Raw genomic sequence first — 27,738 nt, 5'->3', positions numbered from 1 at the left:
GATACACAGGGCTACATTAATATACTGATAGAACAGGGTTTGATCTGACACACAGGGCTACATTAATATACTGATAGAACAGGGTTTGATCTGATACACAGGGCTACATTAATATACTGATAGAAACGGGTTTGATCTGACACATTAATATACTGATAGAACAGGGTTTGATCTGACACATTAATATACTGATAGAACAGGGTTTGATCTGATACATTAATATACTGATAGAACAGGGTTTGATCTGACACACAGGGCTACATTAATATACTGATAGAACAGGGTTTGATCTGACACACAGGGCTACATTAATATACTGATAGAACAGGGTTTGATCTGACACACAGGGCTACATTAATATACTGATAGAAACGGGTTTGATCTGACACACAGGGTTACATTAATATACTGATAGAATAGGGTTTGATCTGACATATTAATATACTGATAGAATAGGGTTTGATCTGACACACAGGGTTACATTAATATACTGATAGAATAGGGTTTGATCTGACATATTAATATACTGATAGAATAGGGTTTGATCTGACACACAGGGTTACATTAATATACTGATAGAAACAGGTTTGATCTGACACACAGGGCTACATTAATATACTGATAGAATAGGGTTTGATCTGACACACAGGGCTACATTAATATACTGATAGAATAGGGTTTGATCTGACACACAGGGCTACATTAATATACTGATAGAATAGGGTTTGATCTGACACACAGGGCTACATTAATATACTGATAGAATAGGGTTTGATCTGACACACAGGGCTACATTAATATACTGATAGAACAGGATTTGATCTGACATACAGGGTTACATTAATATACTGATAGAATAGGGTTTGATCTGACACATTAATATACTGATAGAATAGGGTTTGATCTGACACACAGGGTTACATTAATATACTGATAGAACAGGGTTTGATCTGACACACAGGGTTACATTAATATACTGATAGAATAGGGTTTGATCTGATACACAGGGTTACATTAATATACTGATAGAATAGGGTTTGATCTGATACACAGGGTTACATTAATATACTGATAGAATAGGGTTTGATCTGATACACAGGGCTACATTAATATACTGATAGAACAGGGTTTGATCTGATACACAGGGTTACATTAATATACTGATAGAATAGGGTTTGATCTGACACATTAATATACTGATAGAATAGGGTTTGATCTGATACACAGGGCTACATTAATATACTGATAGAATAGGGTTTGATCTGATACACAGGGTTACATTAATATACTGATAGAATAGGGTTTGATCTGATACACAGGGCTACATTAATATACTGATAGAACAGGGTTTGATCTGATACACAGGGTTACATTAATATACTGATAGAATAGGGTTTGATCTGACACATTAATATACTGATAGAATAGGGTTTGATCTGATACACAGGGCTACATTAATATACTGATAGAATAGGGTTTGATCTGATACACAGGGCTACATTAATATACTGATAGAACAGGGTTTGATCTGATACACAGGGTTACATTAATATACTGATAGAATAGGGTTTGATCTGACACATTAATATACTGATAGAATAGGGTTTGATCTGACACACAGGGCTACATTAATATACTGATAGAACAGGGTTTGATCTGACACACAGGGTTACATTAATATACTGATAGAATAGGGTTTGATCTGACACACAGGGTTACATTAATATACTGATAGAATAGGGTTTGATCTGACACACAGGGTTACATTAATATACTGATAGAACAGGGTTTGATCTGACACACAGGGTTACATTAATATACTGATAGAACAGGGTTTGATCTGACACACAGGGTTACATTAATATACTGATAGAACAGGGTTTGATCTGACACACAGGGTTACATTAATATACTGATAGAATAGGGTTTGATCTGACATTAATATACTGATAGAACAGGGTTTGATCTGACACATTAATATACTGATAGAACAGGGTTTGATCTGATACACAGGGTTACATTAATATACTGATAGAACAGGTTTGATCTGACACACAGGTTACATTAATATACTGATAGAACAGGGTTAGGGTTAGGGTTAGGGTTAGGGTTTGATCTGACACATTAATATACTGATAGAAACAGGTTTGATCTGATACACAGGGTTACATTAATATACTGATAGAATAGGGTTTGATCTGATACACAGGGTTACATTAATATACTGATAGAACAGGGTTTGATCTGACACACAGGGCTACATTAATATACTGATAGAAACAGGTTTGATCTGACACACAGGGTTACATTAATATACTGATAGAATAGGGTTTGATCTGACACACAGGGCTACATTAATATACTGATAGAACAGGGTTTGATCTGATACACAGGGTTACATTAATATACTGATAGAAACGGGTTTGATCTGACACACAGGGTTACATTAATATACTGATAGAAACGGGTTTGATCTGACATACAGGGCTACATTAATATACTGATAGAATAGGGTTTGATCTGACACACAGGGTTACATTAATATACTGATAGAATAGGGTTTGATCTGACACACAGGGTTACATTAATATACTGATAGAACAGGGTTTGATCTGACACACAGGGTTACATTAATATACTGATAGAATAGGGTTTGATCTGACACACAGGGTTACATTAATATACTGATAGAACAGGGTTTGATCTGACACACAGGGCTACATTAATATACTGATAGAACAGGGTTTGATCTGACACACAGGGCTACATTAATATACTGATAGAAACAGGGTTTGATCTGACACACAGGGTTACATTAATATACTGATAGAACAGGGTTTGATCTGACACACAGGGCTACATTAATATACTGATAGAAACAGGTTTGATCTGACACACAGGGTTACATTAATATACTGATAGAATAGGGTTTGATCTGACACACAGGGCTACATTAATATACTGATAGAACAGGGTTTGATCTGATACACAGGGTTACATTAATATACTGATAGAATAGGGTTTGATCTGACACACAGGGCTACATTAATATACTGATAGAACAGGGTTTGATCTGATACACAGGGTTACATTAATATACTGATAGAAACGGGTTTGATCTGACACACAGGGCTACATTAATATACTGATAGAATAGGGTTTGATCTGACATACAGGGCTACATTAATATACTGATAGAATAGGGTTTGATCTGACACACAGGGTTACATTAATATACTGATAGAACAGGTTTGATCTGATACACAGGGTTACATTAATATACTGATAGAATAGGGTTTGATCTGACACACAGGGCTACATTAATATACTGATAGAACAGGGTTTGATCTGACACATTAATATACTGATAGAAACGGGTTTGATCTGACACACAGGGCTACATTAATATACTGATAGAACAGGGTTTGATCTGACACACAGGGCTACATTAATATACTGATAGAAACAGGGTTTGATCTGACACACAGGGTTACATTAATATACTGATAGAACAGGGTTTGATCTGATACACAGGGTTACATTAATATACTGATAGAACAGGGTTTGATCTGATACACAGGGTTACATTAATATACTGATAGAACAGGGTTTGATCTGACATATTAATATACTGATAGAAACAGGTTTGATCTGACACATTAATATACTGATAGAACAGGGTTTGATCTGACACACAGGGTTACATTAATATACTGATAGAAACGGTAGAGGGATTGTTTTCCTTCCAATATTCTGAAAATATGTACAACCAAATACTTCAAGAGTAAATTCGATGCCTCCTCTACACATCAAAATAACAGAAATGAACATATCTTTTAAAAACGTATGGATTGTGAGGTCAGAACACTGCCGTGACGACCATTCGTTATATGGTAAAGGAGTAAGATAGGAGGTTCTCTCTCCAGATGAAGCCAGAAAGGACAACCAAATATTACTGAAAAACCCCAGAATAGGTGATCCTTTCAAAAAGATACACCACCGTTCAAAAGTTTGGGGTCACTTAGAAATGTCCTTCTTATTGAAAAATAAAAGTCCATTAAAATAACATCAAATTGATCATAAATACAGTGTAGACATTGTTAATGTTGTAAAGGACTATTGTAGCTGGAAGCGGCAGATTTTTTATGGAATATCTACATAGGTGTACAGAGGCCCATTATCAGCAAACATCACTCCTGTGTTCCAATGGCACGTTGTGTGAGCTAATCCAAGTTTATAATTTTAAAAGGCTAATTGATTATTAGAAAACCCTTTTGCAATTATGTTAGCACAGCTGAAAACTGTCGTGCTGATTAAAGAAGCACTAAACTGGCCTTCTTTAGACCAGTTGAGTATCTGGAGCATCAGCATTTGTGGGTTCGATTACAGGCTCAAAATGGCCAGAACAAAGCACTTTCTTCTGAAACTCATCAGTCTATTCTTGTTCTGAGAAATAAAGGCTATTCCATGCGAGAAATTACCAAGAAACTGAAGATCTTGTACAACACTGTGTACTACTCCCTTCACAGAACAGCGCAAACTGGCTCTAACCAGAATAGAAAGAGGAGTGGGAGGCCCTGGTGCACAACTGAGCAAGAGGACAAGTACATTAGAGTGTCTAGTTTGAGAAACAAGTCCTCAACTAGCATCTTCAATAATTATGCAAAACAACAGTCTCAACGTCGACAGTGAAGAAGCGACTCCGAGATGCTGGCCTTGTAGGCAGAGTTCTAGGCAGAGTTCCTCTGTCCAGTGTCTGTGTTCTTCTGCCCATCTTAATATTTTATTTTTATTGGCCAGTCTGAGATATGGCTTTTCTTTGCAACTCTGCCTAGAAGGCCAGCATCCCGGAGTCGCCTCTTCACTGTTGACGTTGAGACTGGACAGAGGAACTCTGCCTAGAAGGCCAGCATCCCGGAGTCGCCTCTTCACTGTTGACGTTGAGACTGGACAGAGGAACTCTGCCTAGAAGGCCAGCATCCCGGAGTCGCCTCTTCACTGTTGACGTTGAGACTGGACAGAGGAACTCTGCCTAGAAGGCCAGCATCCCGGAGTCGCCTCTTCACTGTTGACGTTGAGACTGGACAGAGGAACTCTGCCTAGAAGGCCAGCATCACGGAGTCGCCTGTTCACTGTTGACGTTGAGACTAGTGTTTTGCAGGGGACTATTTAATAGTGTATGCTTTTGATCGCAAAATAAGAAAAATTATGGAATTTGTAAAGTTGATCAATTTGGCAATTTCAGACTAATTTTGACTTCATTTCAGATGTATATATCATTACACAATTTTTTCCTTCACATGTAAATGCTTTTGCTCCATTTTGATGTGATTTTAATAGAATTTCACAGTTTTCTTACCACACATTTTTTTTTACCATTTAAGCCCAATGTTGCAACATTTCCAGAAAATTCTACAAACTTGAAAAAACAACAACAACATTTTCATAATCAGAGGCGTATTCCAGGTATTTTTGAAGGGTATTGAAATGTTTTCCTCATTTGGATCTATGTTTGGGTCTCACAGGGTGAAATGGGAAAGAAGCAGAAGGTCTATAGTAGTGTTTGTATTGTTTGTGCTGCAGCTTTAGGTTGATACATACAGTATGTGTCACGATAACAAGGTGACAGTAGATATCAAACTACAGAACATCGATGTCACATGAAATGTGGGGCTTTCACATCGTGACTGAGCGAGTGATTAAAACCACGACGGTTACCTGGCAACACGTTACTGTCGGTGGTCTCATGTAACAATCTATGAAACCTTCATAAATACTCTTCTCCAATTAGTCTTGCCATAATGAAAGCACAGATTCTTTAGCAAGCCCACCTGTTCAAGCACAATATCAACACGTGATTCCTTATAATAAGTACAGCACGCACATGATCTGGATATCAGGCTCATTCATATCAATGATGTGCAGTAGAAACGAACTGTAGCAATAGAATGTTCATTAAGTACCGCTTCAAGCAGGACAATGTGTGTGAGCGCCACAGCGCCCCCTGGTGGTTTCAATACACTCACTGTTCATAGGCTACTACCGTTCGCTGATGTATGAGCCTATTGTGGGCCGCTGCAGTCTTTAAACATGCGATTGGCTCAACCGTGACATATCAGACAGGAAGTCATCACTCATCACTGTTTTGACTCTGTAAGCAGATGTGTCTCACGCATAATTCTGTTTTATCCTCTCAGACTACACAGAGATGCTACAGAGATGCGGGCATGGTATAATGATTGTCTATAGCCTTGCTGTTACATTGTTCTCCTGACCCATAGTGGTCATATGAAGGGTCTGTTCTGAATGTACACCTCAGGGTCTTGGTACTTAAACTGAACCCAATAACCATGGGCTCTTTCTCCCATTTAACCTGTGTAATTGATTGTGTTGTCTGTACGGTTGGGTAGCATGTAAGCACTGGGAACGCCAATCTATATGCACTTCCAAGATTGATAATTACACTTTGATCGATTTGATTTAAATGGGAATGTTTTAACTCTCTGGCAGAGGATGGCCTCCATAGCGCCCTACTTGGCTTTTAACAGGATGGAAAACCAAATAGTGGTTAAGGTTGAGGACAATGCAGACGATGGCTGCACACAGTCTCTCTGGTGGTCTGACTGGTCATTACAGTCGTGAGGCGGTTCACTAGCCCCACTTCTGTTACACACAAGACGGAATAGAATGCAAGTCATCAACAAGCCATGACTAGTTCAACTCTTGACACGCCAAAAAAACAGATCTATAGATGAACATGTACACTGCAGGCCAACTTCCTGTTCAACAGTCCATCCACACCGCCCATCTCTTACATTGTGTGGCCTTGTTGTGAGCAGTAGATTTTCATGTAAATCAAGTCTGTGCCAAAAGGATATTTAGTCTGCCTGTCCTGTACACTAGTCCTCTGTGAGATATGGGGGGAAGTCAGAGAGTGAATGAAGCTACAGAATGCTGTAGTAGTGATGTGGAAGGATGGGTGGATTATAATCTCAACGGGGAGAGTGTTAAGGATGCTGCTGAAACCACGGCATTGCAGTAAACAGGTGTAGGATCTTAATTTGGTCACACTTTTATTGCTGAAAATGTTCCTGCAAAGCAGGAAATAAAAATTGTGGTGTATTCAAGGTTTAAAAGTTTCTATAAATTTCAGACTTGATTTTCCCTAACGAAAAATCTATCAGCCAGTACAAATATATCCATGAATTCTAATCCACACAATAATTCACACTTCCTGTTGCTGCAGGATTATTTTCCTGCTGTAGCAAAGTTGCTCAAATTAAGATCCTAAATATGTAATGGTTCCTTCCTGTCAGGGACCGTTAAGACGGTCGGACCACGTGTAGACCGCATGCAGGCGGGAGGGACGGGTGAGACAGACAGACAGACAGACACAGACAGACACAGACAGACAGACAGACAGACAGACAGACAGACAGACAGACAGACAGACAGACAGACAGACAGACAGACAGACCAGTCACGGGGTAGCCTACTCAATCTTGCTCTCTACAAATGTATTCACAAGGTCACAGTGGCGCTTCGCTGCAGCAGCCTCTCCCATTTAAATGTAATCATAACAGCTTTATGTAAAATATGATCCAGGCATGGTGGAGGATGTGGTTTGATTCTCCCTCTGACTCCTACACTCCACCGGCTCTATAATGCAGTGATCTTTGCATATTCTAAAACAAAGTGTGGGCTACCGATTAAACACTCCTCCTGCCCATTTGTTGTAATTGTCACTGTGAATATTTAGGGAAGTATTGGCTAGAGTGAGCTATATCAGCTAAATGAATATGAGAACGAAGATAGCTGGTGGTAATTATTATACGGGCGATTTGGGATGAAAAAAAAATCTCCCAGAATCGCCCATTGTGCTGTCCATAAAGGGCCTTAAGAAGCTTGGACGGTGGAAAATTGCCTTCCGGATTGCATTGAGCCACAGTTTTCAATTCTACTGGAAACTTGGATCCCTGTTGATACAGAGGGGAAAAGGTTTGTGTAATTACCAGCTTAGGCTGCTGCTATAGCGGGGAATTTCCAAGAGGAATGGTGTTAATGAGGAAAGAAGCATCCCTTTACAGAATTATTATTAGACATTCAGTCAGAGCAGAGAGAGACAGATCTGTGTGGAAATATTACCAATTAGACTCGGCGCAGGCTTTGCACCGCAAGTCATTTCATACAGAACAAAGCACCCAAATGAAGTGAAACCAACCCGAACAGCGACCATTACAATGTGTTCAGCACTCGTACAGGGATGTGTCATGCAGCAACATTTTCTGCACATTACATAACGAGCTGATGTTCTTACAGACCAGATATTCTATTTGGGTTTTTCACATTTCAGGTATTCTTCATCTGGTGTGTTCCAGTTCCTTCAACACAACAGGGTATTAGAACAGAGTGTAGCTAATTACATAAGACATCTTAGTCCCTATGTACTGTACACTGGAGCAGGCCTATTGGTGGTAGCGGTGGGATCTCCTTGTAGGGCCAAGTCCAATGGATAAGCATGACAGAGGCATAGATTAACAGCAGTGGAGGCTGGTGACTTGCTAAATGGAGGAGGATAGGAGACCCACGGTACAGGAGCGGACCGCACGGAAACGACAGTGTGTTTCAAAAAATCGTCAAAGATGTGTTGTTTGAACCTATGTGATTATGTGTTATCATCTTCGCTAAGTAAATACCGGAGGAAAGTGGAAAGCCTACTTGAGGCTCTCAACATCTCTCTTTAATCAACGTTTTTTGGATGATGCGATGGAAGCTATCTAATCATTTGGAATTGTTTTCCCAGAAAAGACAGTCGATAACGTTCGATATGTTCAGCAAGTAAAACATTGTAAAGTGCAATTACCTCTGAAAGCTCCTTGTAGTTGTCCTTGTTGGCAGAACTTCCCCTTTCCCCATGTCCTCTATCCACACAGCTTTTTCCCAGAAGCTTGAATCTGACGTGGGCATTTATACGCTCCCTGCTTTTGTTTTGCCGTTTAGCTGAACGATTGATGTTCTTCAGGTCACAGCTTGCTGTTTGGGGTTTTAGGCTGGGTTTCTGTACAGCACTTTGAGATATCAGCTGATGTACGAAGGGCTATATAAATACATTTGATTTGATTTTGATCTGTACCCACCTTTCGACCAAGGCTCAGACTTCCCAAAAAAGCGGGCTAGCAATATAGGCTTTGATGACAGGCTCCCTGTTTAACCAGCTGTACTTTTGAAACCAGTTGGTTTTGAACAGAGGTCAGAGGTCAACCTTTGCTTTAAATTGGCACATTTTCTGTGTAGCCCAGAGAAGGAAAGGGGTTCTTCAACAAAAAGTCCACAACATTTTCGCCAGTGTTGGCCATTCTACCATTCTGGCTGAGAAAACTGCACACTCAAGCTGGTAGCTAGCTAGCTACTGACGTTAGTAAAGCTAATGTTATTTAATTTTTTTAAAGAAATTGCACTAACTCGACACAAAAATGTAGTTTTAAAACCAAGAAAATAATGTATAATATACCTCCTCCGTCTCCTGTAATTTAAAAAAATAATTTGATTTGAATAATATCCCAAAAATGCTCAAATATCACTTTTCATCTCTATCCAACAATGTCACAAAGCTTCTCAACACATTGAACCCCCTATAATGCTCTGTGGCACAATCCCAATACAACACTAGGTTAATTCTCTGACTATAATTCTGTGATTGGATGGACAACATGTCAATTCATGCTGCAAAAGCTTTGATTGGTTGCAGGACGTACTCCGGAAGTGGTCATAATTACCATGTATGTCTAAGGGGGTGAGGCCTATGAGCCTCCTAGGTTTTGTGTTGAAGTCAACGTAGCCAGAGGAGGACGGAAGCTAGCTGTCCTCCGGCTACACCATGGTGCTACACCAGACAGTACTGTTGACGTTACTGTAGACCTTCATTGCAAAACAATAATTGAATCAATTGTTTGGTGACATATGAATATATTTTGCATAGTTTTATCTAAACATTATAACTTTTAAATGTTTCTAATGATTTTATTTGTAAGAAATTTCACTGAGGAAGATGGTCCTCCCCTTCATCCTCTGAGGACCCTCCACCGATTAACAGTAAGCGCATATTGTTCTGTTGTTAATTCTACAAAGTAATCAGTGATTTACACTAAAAAGTCACATTCAGAGTATTTAAATGATGGAGAATCAGCCTACATGAGAAGGGGCCACTTGGGGGACATTTTTCAGGGTCCCTGTGTCTTCAGATTCACAGACACCCAAATATCACCTGAGTATATTTTGACATGGCCTGTGGATTAACCAGACACACCATTTCTCTTATTAGTAGTAATAATTTTCCATTGACCTTGAAACATGTTATCATAATGGGGAACCATTAACTCAAGATATTTTTTCTGAATCAAAAGGTATAACACAAGCTCTCTGGTAGGAGCTCAGCTCTTCGAATCCCCCCTGCCTAGTTTTGCTATCTTCACTTCAGTGTGCAAGGGCTTATTCTGTGGGATTCAAGGCTGCAGATACGATACGATTTGCAAAAGCTGGTAAAATCCCCTATTCTGCAAGACAGAGAACAATGGCTCTTCTATTAACACTCCATTTCTGTCTGGATGTGCTGTGACATTGTGCCCTAACAAATCAGCCCACGGGGGAATCCCAATGTGGTCGTAGTATAAAAGGTCTTCTTCTCCTTTCCTGCACCAGCACTGACTGGAAAAAGCCAAAGCAATCATGATATGGATGCATTCAATACTTAGCTTTCACTTTCCACATGTTGTCAGATCAGCCGAGAAAAGGAGACGAGGAAGCCTCTTTAGACTATTGGGACCAACTGCTGTCTGGTTGCCATGGTAGCGGACAGTCTCTCCAAGTGTTCTGTGTCTGAGATCCAGTAACCAATTGTAGTTCTTGCTCTGGCAGTTTCCTCCCATGGTACACATACATTAGAGAAAAAGACAGGCCCCTAAAATAGTCCCAATCCAATATCATAGACAAGCAACCAGGACGTTGAAACCGTTGGAGTAAACATGAATTTGAACTGAGATCACCTTTCAGTCCAGTAGCAGCTGGGGAGGCTTTCACCTAAACAAACCTACATGTACATAATACAACAATACAACCTCGTACCCTAGTACACTGACTCGGTACCGGTACTACTTGTATATAGCCTGTACATAGCCTCATTAATGTTATTTTATTGTGTTACTGTTACATTTTTATCTATTTGCTAATGTTCTTTCTTTTAAACTGCATTGTTTGGAAAAGGCTCGTAGGTAAACATTTCACGGTAAAGTCTACACTTGTTGTACTGAATTTGGGGCATGTGACAAATAACATTTGATTTGATTTGTGTTGTGTGGTTGGAGCCCTGTGTTCCAAGCTGTTCATTTTATCCCCTTGTTTTGTGTGTTCTCTAGAGTAGATTTGCCTGCTCGGATCTCCCACATTTCCCAGCAGCAATCTTCCCTCCACTTGGATCACTCCCCTTCAATCAGCTGTCACTCAAATCTCATTAGCATATCCATCACTGTTTTAAAGGGGGGAAAGGCCCATTGGAACAGGCTCCTGTTGGAGGTCTAGGTGGAGTCGTCACGATGGCTGATACCTAGTCTTTTGTCTTTTCCCCCCTTTGTGCTAGGCACTAGTAACAGGGGCATGGTCTAACACAGGTTAAATAAGTGTATTGAATACCTATTCAATCCCTTCATCTGTTTGTGGTAATGAGGGAAAAGAGCACAGAGAAGGAAGCCATGCAAAAGCATTGAGATGCAACCCCATGTCTGAAAAGCTCCCCTGAAAGAGCATTGAGATGCACCCCATGTCCCTGAAGGAGGGGAGCACAGATGTGCTGCAGGCGAGAGTCTGTTGAATTAGATAAGAGAAGACAGACGAGACAGTTCTAAGTCATCAATGAGCTCTAATTTACTTCATTTCTCATGTAAAATCAACCTGCTACACGGGCAAAGTGTACTTTTATGAAGTAGTTAAAATACACCCAGCTTTTCATTTCACGCAATCTACAGTAATGTAGCCTACACTTTTGACAGTATTTTGAAAATGTTGAAATGCTTTGAAATTATCTTTGTTGTGATGGTTTGTGAAATTTGAGAATATGTATTGATTTTGGCTCAATCTGTCTGAGAAGTGTCTCTTTACAGTATGTCAACATCAAGGTGTCCAGTCAACTTTTAACAGATTCTCAGCTGTCAAAAACTCAAAGCTTTGATCTAAATCTTAGAGTAGTCAAACGGAACATCAAACATCGTTTTGGACTAAAAATAAAGCTCAAAGCATAAAAAAAAACAAGTTGTTTCCGTTTCCATTTTAAATTGAATGTATTGGGATGCCAAATGCTTTACCCTTATTAGCTTCATGGTATTACAGTACAGTATCATTGAGATGTGAGGCTAACTCATTAGCTTCATGATATTATAGTATCATTGAGATGTGAGGCTAACTCATTAGCTTCATGGTATTACAGCGTCATTGAGATGTGAGGCTAACTCATTAGCTTCATGATATTACAGCATCATTGAGACGTGAGGCTAACTCATTAGCTTCATGGTATTACAGTACAGTATCATTGAGATGTGAGGCTAACTCATTAGCTTCATGGTATTGCAGTATCATTGAGATGTGAGGCTAACTCATTAGCTTCATGATATTACAGTATCATTGAGATGTGAGGCTAACTCATTAGCTTCATGGTATTACAGTATCATTGAGACGTGAGGCTAACTCATTAGCTTCATGATATTACAGTATTATTGAGATGTGAGGCTAACTCATTAGCTTTATGTTATTACAGTATCGTTGAGATGTGAGGCTAACTCATTCGCTTCATGGTATTACGATACAGTATAATTGAGACGTGAGGATAACTCATTAGCTTCATGGTATTACAGTACAGTATCATTGAGACGTGAGGCTAACTCATTAGCTTCATGCTATTAAATTATCTTTAAGATGTGAGGCTAAGTCATTAGCTTCATGGTATTACAGTATCATTGAGATGTGAACCTAACTCATTATCTTCATGGTATTGCAGTATCATTGAGATGTGAGGCTAAGTCATTAGCTTCATAGTATTACAGTATCATTGAGATGTGAGGCTAACTCATTAGCTTCATGATATTATAGTATCATTGAGATGTGAGGCTAACTCATTAGCTTCATGGTATTACAGTATCATTGAGATGTGAACCTAACTCATTATCTTCATGGTATTGCAGTATCATTGAGATGTGAGGCTAACTCATTAACTTTATGATATTACAGCATCATTGAGATGTGAGGCTAACTCATTAGCTTCATGGTATTACATTATCATTGAGATGTGAGGCTAACTCATTAGCTTCATGGTATTACAGTATCATTGAGATGTGAGGCTAACTCATTAGCTTCATGGTATTACAGCATCATTGAGATATGAGGCTTACCCAACCTGACTTATTGGTTACACTTCATGTGTCAGTACCTTTGACATACCTTTTGATTTATTTAGATGGGATTCATTTTAACAACTGTCTCTAAGTATTATTTGGTCCAATAATTTGAGTAATTTGGTAAAGGAATTATTTTGAAGCAGGAAAGTATCAATTAGAAGTATCAACCTCTTTTAATACCCTGGTTTTCACTGATAGGCATACTGAGTCATCTACAGGGTTGATGCCCAGCATAGCAGAATTGCTGCCTGTAAAATCAATATTTTTTTTGCCTTGAAGGTCAGTCACTATGTTACCAATTTGTGTGGAAGGGGAAGAGGAATAACAACATCCGACATGTTGTTTGCGTTTTGTGTTCCGACCAAGTGGAAATGTGGAAATATGTTGTGTGCTGACGATGTTCCCATTTCTCTGTTACAAAGTCAAAGTCGAATCCATACTTCATGTGTTGTGAATGATTGACAACTATCCTTATTTGCACAGCTGACACAATAGGCCAAGTTGTCTCATCTATAGTATGTTGTGTAAGGTTGTTTGCTATAGTTAGTTTTGAATATTTTGCCTTGAATAGTTTTCTTTGAATAGACAGCCTTGAATATTAAGCCTTGAATAGTTAGCCTTGAATAGTTAGCCTTGAATAGTTAGCCTTGAATAGTTAGCCTTGAATAGTTAGCCTTGAAAAGTCACTGGTCATAATAACAACACCCACCCGTAGCACGCCAGCAGGAATATCTCACTGGTCATCCCCAAAGCCAACACCTCCTTTAACCGCCTTTCCTTTCAGTTCTCTGCTGCCAATGACTGGAACGAATTGCAAAAATCGCTGAAGTTGGAGACTTATATCTCCCTCACTAACTTTAAGCATCAGCTATCTGAGCAGCTTACCAATCGCTGCACTGCCCATCTGTAAATAGCCCATCCAATCTACCTGCCTCATCCCCCATATTGTTTTTATTTACTTTTTTCTCTGTTGTACACCAGTATTTCTACTTGCACATCATCATCTGCACATCTATCACTCCAGTGTTAATTTGCTAAGTTGTAATTACTTCGCTACTTTGGCCTATTTATTGCCTTGCCTCCTCACGCCATTTGCACACACTGTATATAGACTTTTTCTATTGTGTTATTGACTGTACATTTTAAGCCATATTAAGCCTTGAATAGTTAGCATTGAATATTAAGCCTTGAATAGTTAGCATTGAATAGTTAGCCTTGAATATTAAGCCTTGAATATTAAGCCTTGAATAGTTAGCATTGAATAATTAGCCTTGAATATTAAGCCTTGAATAGTTAGCATTGAATAGTTAGCCTTGAATATTAAGCCTTGAATATTAAGGCTTGAATAGTTAGCATTGAATATTAAGCCTTGAATAGTTATCATTGAATAGTTAGCCTTGAATATTAAGCCTTGAATAGTTAGCATTGAATAGTTAGCATTGAATAGTTAGCCTTGAATAGTTAGCATTGAATAGTTAGCATTTAATAGTTAGCATTGAATAGTTATCCTTGAATAGTTAGCATTGAATATTAAGCCTTGAATAGTTAGCATTGAATATTAAGCCTTGAATAGTTAGCCTTGAATAGTTAGCATTGAATAGTTAGCATTGAATAGTTAGCATTGAATAGTTAGCATTGAATAGTTAGCATTGAATATTAAGCCTTGAATAGTTAGCATTGAATATTAAGCCTTGAATAGTTAGCATTGAATAGTTAGCATTGAATAGTTAGCATTGAATTGAATAGTTAGCATTGAATAGTTAGCCTTGAATAGTTAGCATTGAATATTAAGCCTTGAATAGTTTGCATTGAATATTAAGCCTTGAATAGTTAGCATTGAATAGTTAGCCTTGAATAGTTAGCCTTGAATAGTTCAAATCAAATCAAATCAAATTTATTTATATAGCCCTTCGTACATCAGCTGATATCTCAAAGTGCTGTACAGAAACCCAGCCTAAAACCCCAAACAGCAAGCAATGCAGGTGTAGAAGCACGGTGGCTAGGAAAAACTCCCTAGAAAGGCCCAAACCTAGGAAGAAACCTAGAGAGGAACCAGGCTATGTGGGGTGGCCAGTCCTCTTCTGGCTGTGCCGGGTGGAGATTATAACAGAACATGGCCAAGATGTTCAAATGTTCATAAATGACCAGCATGGTCAAATAATAATAAGGCAGAACAGTTGAAACTGGAGCAGCAGCACGGTCAGGTGGACTGGGGACAGCAAGGAGTCATCATGTCAGGTAGTCCTGGGGCATGGTCCTAGGGCTCAGGTCAGTTGAAACTGGAGCAGCAGCACGGCCAGGTGGACTGGGGACAGCAAGGAGTCATCATGTCAGGTAGTCCTGGGGCATGGTCCTAGGGCTCAGGTCCTCCAAAAGAGAGAAAGAAAGAGAGAAGGAGAGAATTAGAGAACGCACACTTAGATTCACACAGGACACCGAATAGGACAGGAGAAGTACTCCAGATATAACAAACTGACCCTAGCCCCCCCGACACATAAACTACTGCAGCATAAATACTGGAGGCTTGAGACAGGAGGGGTCAGGAGACAACCCAGACCCAGACAGGATGACCACATCAGTGAATCAACTAGTTGGCATTGAATAGTTAGCCTTGAATAGTTAGCATTTAATAGCTAGCCTTGAATATTAATCCTTGAATAGTTGGCATTGAATATTTAGCCTTGAATAGTTAGCCTTGAAAAATTAGGCTCATAGGTCATAGAATAGTATTTGGATTTATTATGGATCCCCAATAGCTGCTGCCAAGACAGCAGCTGCTCTTCCTGGGGTCCAGCAAAATTAAGGGAATTATACAATTTAAAAAAACATTACAATACATCCACAACACATTAAGTGTGTGCCCTCAGGCCACTACTCTACTACCACATATCTACAATACACAATTGTGTCATCGTGTGTGTGTGTGTATGTGTGTGTGTGTGTGCGCATGTGTCTGTGCCTGTTTGTGTTTCTTCACAGTCCCCGCTGTTCCATAAGGTGTGTTTTTTATGTCTTTTTTAAATAAAAATGTACCGCTTGCATGAGTTACTTAGTCATGGTTCTATGTGCTTCTGTATAGACAGGGAATGTGTAGACATTCACAGTGTAAGTGGACCACTCCCTGTGATAACCAGCTTCCTTGCTCAGCTGCATCTTACAGGAGAGAGAGGGGGGGACGGATGGTAGAGAGAAAAATGTGTCAGAATGTGATGAGAACGAGAGGTCCAGAGAGGAAAGAGCTAGCAGTCCTACAACTGCAGGAGAGAGGAAGACGAGGAAGGTCCACTGTGCTTCCTCCCAAGGTCATTATTAAGAGGACATGGAGAGAGGGATGGAAAGACAGGGAGAGAGAGATGGAGAGACAGAGAGAAAGATGGAGAAACAGGGAGAGAGGGAGGTGGAGACAGGGAGAGAGGGCAGGGAGAGAGGGATGGAGAGAGAGGGAGAGAGGGATGGAGAGACAGGGAGAGAGGGATAGAGGAACAGGTTCTATGTGGTTCTGTATAGACAGGGAATGTATAGACATTCACAGTGCAAGTGGACCACTGCCTGTGATAACCAGCTTCCTTGCTCAGCTGCATCTACCAGGAGAGAGAGGGGGGGACGGATGGTAGAGAGAAAAATGTGTCAGAATGGGATGAGAACAAGAGGTCGAGAGGAAAGGGCTAGCAGTCCTACAACTGCAGGAGAGAGGAGGAAGAGGAAGGTCCACTGTGCTTCCTCCCAAGGTCACTATTAAGAGGACATGGAGAGAGTGATGGAGAGACAAGGAGAGAGGGATGGAGAGACAGGGAGTGAGAGATGGAGAATCAGGGAGAGAGAGGGATGGAGAAACAGGGAGAGAGGGAGGTGGAGAGATGGAGGTGGAGACAGGGAGAGAGGGATGGAGAGACGGAGAGAGGGATGGAGAGACAGGGAGAGAGGGATGGAGAGACAGGGAGAGAGAGATGGAGAAACAGGGAGAGAGGGATGGAGAGACAGGGAGAGAGGGATGGAGAGACAGGGAGAGAGGGAGGTGGAGAAAGGGAGAGGGGGATGGAGAGACAGGGAGAGGGGCAGGGAGAGAGAGATGGAAACAGGGAGAGAGGGAGGTGGAGACAGGGAGAGAGGCAGGGAGAGAGAGATGGAAACAGGGAGAGAGGGAGGTGGAGACAGGGAGAGAGAGATGGAGATGGAAACAGAGAGAGAGGGAGGTGGAGAGAGGGGTTGAATTTCCTGTTTTTATGGGTTGAATTTCCTCCAAAGTGGAAAGAAATGAGATCATGCACTAAACTCCAATACAAACATGCAAAGTGATTTGAGACAGAAAGCAACATTGGTAATGGGTTCTCTTGTCATTTTAATTTTAAGGGTTATTTCAATTACATTGTTTGGTTTATTTCTGGCCCATATAAAATAACAAATAAAAATACAAACTTTTGCAAGTGAATCCCAGATGACATAATACAGTAAAATATCCATGTAACCATTCTCTTTGTAATGCATTTTCACAGGAAGACAAAACATCAAATAAGGCTGCATGACTTTAGGTTAGGATACAACTAAAGCATCAAAGCACAGCAATGCCTTTCATCCACACGTCCATGTTATTGTCTGGACATGCAGTGGGCGATACACATACATACTGTTTACACAGGCAGCCCAATTCTGATCTTATGCCCAGTTATGCCCAGTTATGAGTTGGTCAAAAGAGCAATTCTTAGCAAAAGATCAGAATTGGTCTGCCTGCGTAAATGCAGCCTTAGTCATGTGTTAGCGAGTTGTTATTCCAGACCATCTTTGACTCATTGTGTTTGGCATTTCATCACAGTTCGAAATGACGTCACAACATTTACATTCAAGTGCTTTTATCAGTTGAAATATCAAAATGTCTCCTTCGTCCTTTTTATTTTCCTCGGCTGGTAGACTGATGTCCTGTCTGGGCTCGAATAAAGACCAGCCATTTCCTCTATCAGATATCTAATAGATGTTTGATTGTGTGACATATTCCAAACCCTCAATTAGCATCAGTGAGATTTCACAGTCATTAACCCAATACATTCATGAACCCAAGGTTCAATTCTCATCTATATTGTGTGGCATATTCCAAACCCTCAATTAGGTTGGGTGGAGGTCTGTGAATGCTTTTAAACCAACCTGATCTATCCATTCACAAGCCACACAATAATACTGTATGGGGAAAGGTTGAAACATGTTCTTGCAGTTTGAAACCAACAAAGTAGATTTGGTTGTATTACAGGAGTTGTTGTATTACAGGAGTTGTTGTATTACAGGAGTTGTGTATTCTGTCACTGTACAGCCCTTTGAAAAATGTGAATCTAGATTGGAGGAGAAATGTAGAAGACAGTTAGACCTACTGGGTCGCTGGTCCTGCTAAAAGAACAGTCCCAACTGTCCTAATGGCACTATTTTCTCTCCGTCTGGCATTTGTAAGGTGTAATTGGTGTTACCACGCGGCTACCAGCAGAATCCCTCTCATCCTACTGTCACGTCTGTTTTGTTAATCGTACAACTATGTGACACAAGTTGCGCAACGAGAGATACTATCGGGCACTTCCGCCGAACAATTGAAGCACTCTTGAAAAACCATTATGCGTTGCAGGGAATGAGCTCCCTCACTTCTCCTCTGTGTGAGTTCAAGCTGTTTATATGCTGATTCAGTACCACCACTTATCAGCAGTGACGACATGCCGGCTCTCTGGCAGGAGACTGTTTCTGTTCCATTTGATACTTCCCATTCATACTCTACAACCTGGACAGCTTTGTACAACTCTCTACTGTACACTCATCATTTTGCTCCTCTCGCTGGGGGAAACCCAGTCGAGGTAGAGCTGTGGTACTGATCTAGTGCGTAGTACTACTGGCGTATTATACTTTCATTAAACAGTAATGGAGTGTTTCTCAGAAATACCTGAAAAACAGATGTCTGTAGGTCAAAGTGAAATACTTCCTAGGGTATTTATCTTTTGGAGAATGCATCGGAGACCACAGAAATGTTTAATAAGAATGGTTAGCTTACTACCGCAGCCACTCTTGGAAGCCAAATGCAGCATGTGCCATAGAACTAGAATCCATAGAACAAGCCTCCCTATTCAAGTCAATGATGGCATAATGGGTGTATTCTATTTCTATGGTATGTGCCACATAGTTTTGGTTACTGCGGTTACCGTGGTCCTAAAATGGAACCTTTGATCATTCGTTTATGTCCAGGAATCTGTCCCAGGAGAAATGTACAGTCTAGTTAACATGTTTAGTATCTGTCCCAGGAGAAATGTACAGTCTAGTGAACATGTTTAGTATCTGTCCCAGGAGAAATGTATAGTCTAGTGAACATGTTTAGTATCTGTCCCAGGAGAAATGTACAGTCTAGTGAACATGTTTAGTATCTGTCCCAGGAGAAATGTACAGTCTAGTTAACATGTTTAGTATCTGTCTCAGGAGAAATGTACAGTCTAGTTAACATGTTTAGTCCCTGGAGAAATGTACAGTCTAGTGAACATGTTTAGTATCTGTCCCTGGAGAAATGTACAGTCTAGTTAACATGTTTAGTATCTGTCCCAGGAGAAATGTACAGTCTAGTTAACATGTTTAGTATCTGTCTCAGGAGAAATGTACAGTCTAGTGAACATGTTTAGTCCCAGGAGAAATGTACAGTCTAGTTAACATGTTTAGTCCCAGGAGAAATGTACAGTCTAGTGAACATGTTTAGTATCTGTCCCAGGAGAAATGTACAGTCTAGTGAACATGTTTAGTCCCAGGAGAAATGTACAGTCTAGTTAACATGTTTAGTCCCAGGAGAAATGTACAGTCTAGTGAACATGTTTAGTATCTGTCCCAGGAGAAATGTACAGTCTAGTGAACATGTTTAGTCCCAGGAGAAATGTACAGTCTAATTAACATGTTTAGTATCTGTCCCAGGAGAAATGTACAGTCTAGTGAACATGTTTAGTATCTGTCCCAGGAGAAATGTACAGTCTAGTGAACATGTTTAGTCCCAGGAGACATGTACAGTCTAGTTAACATGTTTAGTATCTGTCCCAGGAGAAATGTACAGTCTAGTTAACATGTTTAGTCCCAGGAGAAATGTACAGTCTAGTTAACATGTTTAGTATCTGTCCCAGGAGAAATGTACAGTCTAGTGAACATGTTTAGTCTCAGGAGACATGTACAGTCTAGTTAACATGTTTAGTATCTGTCCCAGGAGAAATGTACAGTCTAGTGAACATGTTTAGTATCTGTCCCAGGAGAAATGTACAGTCTAGTGAACATGTTTAGTATCTGTCCCAGGAGAAATGTACAGTCTAGTGAACATGTTTAGTCCCAGGAGACATGTACAGTCTAGTTAACATGTTTAGTATCTGTCCCAGGAGAAATGTACAGTCTAGTGAACATGTTTAGTCCCAGGAGACATGTACAGTCTAGTTAACATGTTTAGTATCTGTCTCAGGAGAAATGTACAGTCTAGTGAACATGTTTAGTCCCAGGTGAAATGTACAGTCTAGTTAACATGTTTAGTATCTGTCCCAGGAGAAATGTACAGTCTAGTGAACATGTTTAGTATCTGTCCCAGGAGAAATGTACAGTCTAGTTAACATGTTTAGTATCTGTCTCAGGAGAAATGTACAGTCTAGTGTACATGTTTAGTATCTGTCCCAGGAGAAATGTACAGTCTAGTGAAACCACAGTGTTTGGTTAGTTACTGTATGTTCAGTATGTATATATGCCTACATTACTTGCATACAAGTGAGCCTCCCTGTAGCATATATTTCATCAGATGTTTTTGGACTTGGGAACTTTTCTTTCACCATGCACATTGGGGAGAAACAAACAGTATTTCTGATTGACTTTTGAGTTTGTAGATTCTTGTTGCACTGTGCAGACAGCCTTTCTTCCTCTCGGTCTCTGTGGGCTTTAGCCAGGAGTCAGTGAAATGGTTTGAGGACAGTGACATTTACCCTGTCCTTTAGGGACATTTAGCAACATTAGCACATATTGATGGATGGTACAGATGTTTAGCTTGACTGTCAAATAAAGACCTCTCAATAAAGAGAATGTCCAGAGAGCTATTATTCTCACTTAGCATGGCTTCTTCACAGAGCACATCCCACAGACATGGATGAGCCTCAAATTGTATGATCGATGTGGGAACCAGAGCTTGAAGGCTTTTGCAAGTTAAAACGCCCCTGAGTCGAAAGCAAATAAGGGTTTAAACATTCTCTCTCTCTCTCCGTTTATCACTTCTCTGCAGCAATCTCCGTTGTATATCACTCCAAGGTCGACAGCTCGCCAGCCAGCCGCATGGTAGTGTTGTGTTTAGTTGCAGGCAGCACACTTGTTTATTCACGCCTTTTAATCCATTGAATTAAAGCACATTTCGGTAAACTATTTCTCATTCCAACTACTTGTCACAGGGAGATTGACAGGTGACTCGAGGTGCTTCTAACATCTCGAACAGTAACTGACAGACCCTGGAGCCCACAAGGCAGCCCATTTCTCCCTCAGCCAGCAGATGAAGAGTTCATAAAGCCAGGATAAAGAATGTATCTGTCCCTCACGGTTGGATGGACAGTAGTTCTTTGGGGTTTACAGAAGACTTACAGTCCTATGTCGATAGAGCAGCAGTTGGTGTTTAGGACCGTGACACACAGATAAGAGAAGAGTAACAGAGAAGAGTAACCTGCAATCGGAATAGACAGAGAGTCTAGAGTACAAGGTCCTCCAGGCAATTGTACAGAACACTACATTGTGTTCCATACAAGCCTGGCATAATTCTCTTTCACATTGGAAGTAGGTATCTCTCCATAATTTGTCAATTAAACTGACATTTGTTTATGGCTGTAAATACTTTGTCTACTTCATTTAGTTGATTGAGGTTTATGAGAGAGCCTAATCGGAAGTGAAAAGGACTAATTTGAGCTTTGTCGTTTATTGCATAAAAAAACAATTAAAGCTGTAATTCAGATGTGTCCTCTGTGAGTGGCGTAGGTACTAAACACCACATGAATAGTTTGAAGAAGATTTTTGTTGTGAAAGGAAATCTGAGGTTTTCTGTTCACCTTCTGGTATTTCACCTGATATTTATACCACTTGTCTAACCCAGAGCCTTTAGTCCAAATCTGAGGCGAATGTAGCCCCGTGACATCATCTTCTGGGCAAGAGTTATGATTTTTGTCTGTTGTGTGGCTAAAGTATTGTTTGTTAAATAAACACAAATGTTTTTTATATCAATAATACTTCAGGAGATAAGCGTCAAACCTGACAAAATAATATATTTAAAAAAATGTGTTTATACATTTAGTTCTCCTTTAAATGTGCCAACCATCCCTCTTACTTCTGTCTCCGCAGGTAAGCAGTAGAATGGTGTCCGGGGAGGCAGGTGGGCACAGCTACCTGGTGGCGTGCTGGCAGCCCATCCTGGTCCTAATGCTGGGCACTGTCCTCTCCGGCTCCACCACCGGCTGCCCGTCCCGCTGTGAGTGTAATGCTCAGGAACGTTCCGTGGTGTGCCATCGACGGAGGCTGGCCTCGTTTCCCGAGGGCATCCCCATCGAGACGAAACTACTGGACCTCAGCAAGAACCGTCTGAAAAGCCTGGGGCCTGAGGAGTTCATCAACTACCCACAGCTGGAGGAGCTGCAGCTCAATGAGAACAATATCTCTTCCATGGAGCCCGGGGCTTTTAGCAACCTTGTCGGCTTGCGGACTCTGGGGCTGCGCAACAACCAGCTTAAGCTAATCCAGTTGGGAGTGTTCACAGGCCTCAGCAACCTCACCCAGCTGGACATTAGCGAGAACAGAATTGTCATCCTGCTGGACTACATGTTCCAGGAGCTGTACAATCTGAAGGCTCTGGAAGTCGGCGATAACGACCTGGTGTTCATCTCTCACCGAGCGTTCCACGGCCTCAGCAGCCTGGAACAGTTGACCATGGAGCGGTGCAACCTGACGTCGGTGCCCACTGAGGCCCTGAGCCATCTGCACAACCTGCTGTCCCTGCGACTACGCCACCTCACCGTCAATGCCGTCAGGGATTACTCCTTCAAGAGGCTTGAACGCCTGAGGGTGTTAGAGATCTCCTACTGGCCCTACCTGGACACCATGACTTCCAAATGCCTGTACGGCCTCAACATCACCTCCCTGACCATCACAAACTGTAACCTCACCGCCATCCCTTACCAGGCCATCCGACACCTTGGGCACCTTCTCTTTCTCAACTTGTCTTTTAATCCCATTCACACGGTGGAGGGGAACAAGCTGCACAATCTAATGAGGCTTCAGGCCTTCCACTTGGTAGGAGGGAGATTAGCCACAATCGAGCCCTACTCCTTCCGGGGCTTGAACCATCTCCGAGTCCTCAACGTATCCAGCAATAGCCTGAGCACCCTGGAGGAATCCGCGTTTCACTCCGTGGGGAACCTGGAGACCCTGGCACTGTACGGGAACCCACTGGCCTGCGACTGCCGACTGCTCTGGGTCTTCCGTCGCCGCTGGAGGCTCAACTTCAACCGGCAGCAGCCCTCCTGCTCTTTGCCCGAGGCCGTGCAGGGCAAGGAGTTCAAAGACTTCCCCGACATCCTCCCCTCCGATTCCTTCACCTGCCAGAAGTCCAGGATACAAGACCACAAGGCACTGCAGAGGCACGTAGACGAGGGCACAACGGTCCATTACCCATGCCAGGCGGACGGCGACCCAGCCCCCGTGATCATGTGGCTGTCCCCCAAGAAGCAGTTCATCACCACCAAGTCCGTGGGGCGTCTCAGCGTGTCCCCCGAGGGCACGCTAGAGGTGCGCTACGCCCAGATCCAGGACAACGGTACCTACCTGTGCATCGCCAGCAATGCCGCAGGGAATGACACCAAGCCTGCCCACCTGCATGTGCACAGCTACTCGCCCAACTGGCCGCACCAGCCCAACAAGACGTTTGCTTTCATCTCCAACCAGCCCAGCGAGGACGGGGCCAATGGGACCCTGGCCCAGGTTCCCTTCCCATTCGACGTGAAGACTCTGATCATCGCCACCACCATGGGATTTATCTCGTTCCTCGGCGTCGTCCTCTTCTGTCTCGTCATCCTCTTCCTCTGGAGCAGAGGAAAAGGCAACGTCAAGCCAAACATAGAGATTGAGTATGTACCGCGTAAGGCGGAGGCAGGTGAGAGTAGTCCAACCGGCGATGCGCCACGTAAATTCAACATGAAAATGATGTGAGACTCAAGCTTACTGACTTCAAAATGAGGGTGGACACACTATATTCTCTTTAAATATATGTGGAATTTTATGAGAGTTAGACATCTTGATACTATACCCAAGACTGTTTTACCTTCAGGGACTGAGTCTTAAACAGCGAGTGTTGGATTTAAAAGTATTCACATTTCTGTGCGTTTTTATGGGCAATAGTCATAAAGAAAATAAGCCAGTCATGTTTTATGCTCCTTTCAACCTGAAAAGGGAGATTGTCTTTATCTGGTCTTTTGATTGTTTTATTTTCTCTGTGTCTTGTCCTTCTTACCATGTACAATGAGCAAAGGAATGGTCGCAATACCACTTAAAGGGGTAGTTCACAAAAATACTGAAATTGACAGCAGCAACGGTAAGAGGAATATCATGTCAATTTGTTTGAACTATACCTTTAATGGTTATGGGTTTTGAGCATATTACTGTATTATGAGCAGGCGCAATGCAAGCAATGTACGTACAGTGCATTCGGAAAGTATTAAGATCCCCTTGACTTTTTCCAAATGTTGTTACGTTACAGCCTTATTCTAAAATTGATTAAATTGTTTTTTTTAACTCATCAGTGTACACACAACACCCGATAATAACAAAGCAAAAACAGGTTTTCAGACCCTTTACTCAGTAAACACCGGTATTTGGGGAGTTTTTCCCATTCTTCTCTGCAGATCCTCTCAAGCTCTGTCAGGTTGGATGGTGAGCGTCGCTGCACAGCTATTTTAAGGTCTCTCCAGAGATGTTCGATGGGGTTCAAGTCCGGGCTCTGGCTGGGCCACTCAAGGACATTCTGAGACTTGTCCCGAAGCCACTCCTGCGTTGTCTTTGCTGTGTGCTTAGGGTCATTGTCCTGTTGGAAGGTGAACCTTCGCCCCAGTCGAGGTCCTGAATGCTCTGGAGCAGGTTTTCATCAAGGATCTCTTTGTACTTTGCTCCGTTCATCTTTGCCTCGATCCTGATTAGTCTCCCAATTTCTGCTGCTGAAAAAAATCACCACAGCATGATGCTGCCACCACCATGCTTCACCGTCGGGATGGTGCCATGTTTCCTCCACACGTGACGCTTGCCATTCAGACCAAAGAGAGTGTTTAGGTGCCTTTGGCAAACTACAAGCCGGCTGTCATGTGCCTTTTACTGAGGAGTGACTTCCGTCTGGCCACCGTACCATAAAGGCCTGATTGGTGGAGTGCTGCACAGATGGTTGTCCTTCTGGAAGGTTCTCCCATCACCACAGAGGAACCCTGTCAGAGTGACCATCAGGTTCTTGGTCACTTCCCTGACCAAGGCACTTCTCCCCCCATTGCTCAGTTTGGCAGTGAAGCCAGCTCTAGGAAGAGTCTTGGTGGTGCCAAACCTCTTCCATTTACGAAAGATGGAGGCCACTGTGTTCTTGCAATGCTGCAGAAATGTTTGGTATCCTTCCCCAGATCTGTGCCTTGACACAATCCTGTCTCTGAGCTCTACGGACAATTCCTTTGACCTCATGGCCTGGTTTTTGCTCTGACATACACTGTCAACTGTGCGACCTTATATTGACAGGTGTGTGCCTTTCCAAATCATGTCCAATCAATTGAATTTACCACACGTTGACGACAATCAAGTTGGAGAAACATCTCAAGGATGATAAATAGAAACAGGATGCAAATATTTTTTTGAATTTGAAAACATTTTCAAAAAATCCTAAAAACCTGTTTTTGCTTTGTCATTATGGGGTGTTGTGTGTAGATTGATGAAGATTTGTATTTATTTAATCCATTTTAGAATAAGGCTGTAACGTAACAAAATGTGGAAAAAATCAAGGGGTCTGAATACTTTTCAAATGCACTTAAGAGATAAAAGTAAGCTAGAAAGGCATAGAATGGCATATTCTAAGTTGTAAAACAATATATATATATTATGCTTGACAATCATCAAAATCACAAAGGTCATCGGTATAAATCACGGAATAAGTACAATGTAAAATGTCAGCAATGAAGTTAGGGTCCTCTGATGCCATTTTGTCTACTTAATGTGCAGTGGCTCAAATCCTTTCCTAGCAAACTAGGAACATTCCCTGAACATTAGCTAAGATTCCCCTTAAGTTCTAGTTAGGGTCTTAGGATGATTAACATCCCAAAAACATTAAACTAATGTTTTTGTTAACAAAATCATTTTGTACATTTATTTTTATTTTTATGAAATATCCTTTGAATGTTCTCCTAACATTCCCTAAAATGTTGTGCACAACATCTGTAAGAAACACCACAGAACATTCCCCAAACGTTCTCATTAGGTTACCAGGTAATGTAATAACACAATGTAGCAGTAATGTTTTTAACAACATACGGCCGCAACAAAATATGAGAGCATCGTTCTGGGAACATTCTTGCAAAATGCAAATGTTTTATACAAACATTGTATAACCATCAGCACAAGTGGACAGTTTTTTGTGTTATGAGAACATTTGCCGCAACCTAACCAATGTTCTGGGAACTTTCACAAAATTAATTTTGGTTTGCTGGGTTGTTTGTATAATCACAAACATGCTTCAAGTGTGATATTCAATTTGAAGCCCTATGTTTTCTTTGTCAGTGTGTTTTCTCCTGTTTGCAGTGATCAGGAACCCGTTGTTGTAATACAGTTGATGTGTTAACAGGGTTTTATGTGGTGAAATACATTTTACAGCCATAGTCTGCTCTGAAAGTAATGTGTTCATAAACCCTTAAACCGCTGGTTATGAAATAATGGACGGAATGAAAGCATATTAAAACAATAAAGTTTTATACAGTAATTGTATTAATTTTTGATGCTATTCCACTCAAGCACATTGAAAGGGCACCAAATCAGTCTATTTGCCTGCTGTATGTCCCCGAGTGTGAATACAGTAGTAGGCTTAACACTGTTGACAAGCCTCGGATTTCAGGTCTCAGAGTTGGTTTTCTCCCTTCTGTATGCGGTAGCCTAGCCAGATGGGGGATGCTATAACCAGTTTATTCTTTCATGCTGTGAGTGCAGCTGTGAATAATTTACAGGGGATGACGTTGCTATGAGAACACCAAAGAAGCCAATATGAAACTGTGTCATCCTGACACTC

At 41.3% G+C, this 27,738-nt stretch overlaps 1 protein-coding gene across 1 annotated transcript in view; it reads left to right on the top strand.

The window, feature by feature from the left end:
• LOC110527011 (leucine-rich repeat and immunoglobulin-like domain-containing nogo receptor-interacting protein 1-B) overlaps positions 1 to 25,376 on the top strand; it is a 28,531-nt gene extending 3,155 nt beyond the window's left edge. The window contains exon 2 of the mRNA XM_036981464.1: positions 22,785 to 25,376. Coding sequence (XP_036837359.1) covers positions 22,785 to 24,644 — 1,860 coding nt within the window. The 3' untranslated portion in view covers positions 24,645 to 25,376. The remainder of the gene's footprint in view (positions 1 to 22,784) is intronic.
• Positions 25,377 to 27,738: the final 2,362 nt, after the last annotated feature.

This window comes from Oncorhynchus mykiss, chromosome 6, assembly GCF_013265735.2.
Source record: "Oncorhynchus mykiss isolate Arlee chromosome 6, USDA_OmykA_1.1, whole genome shotgun sequence".
Classification (NCBI taxonomy): domain Eukaryota; kingdom Metazoa; phylum Chordata; class Actinopteri; order Salmoniformes; family Salmonidae; genus Oncorhynchus; species Oncorhynchus mykiss.
This window is presented reverse-complemented; position numbering and strand designations above follow the sequence as displayed.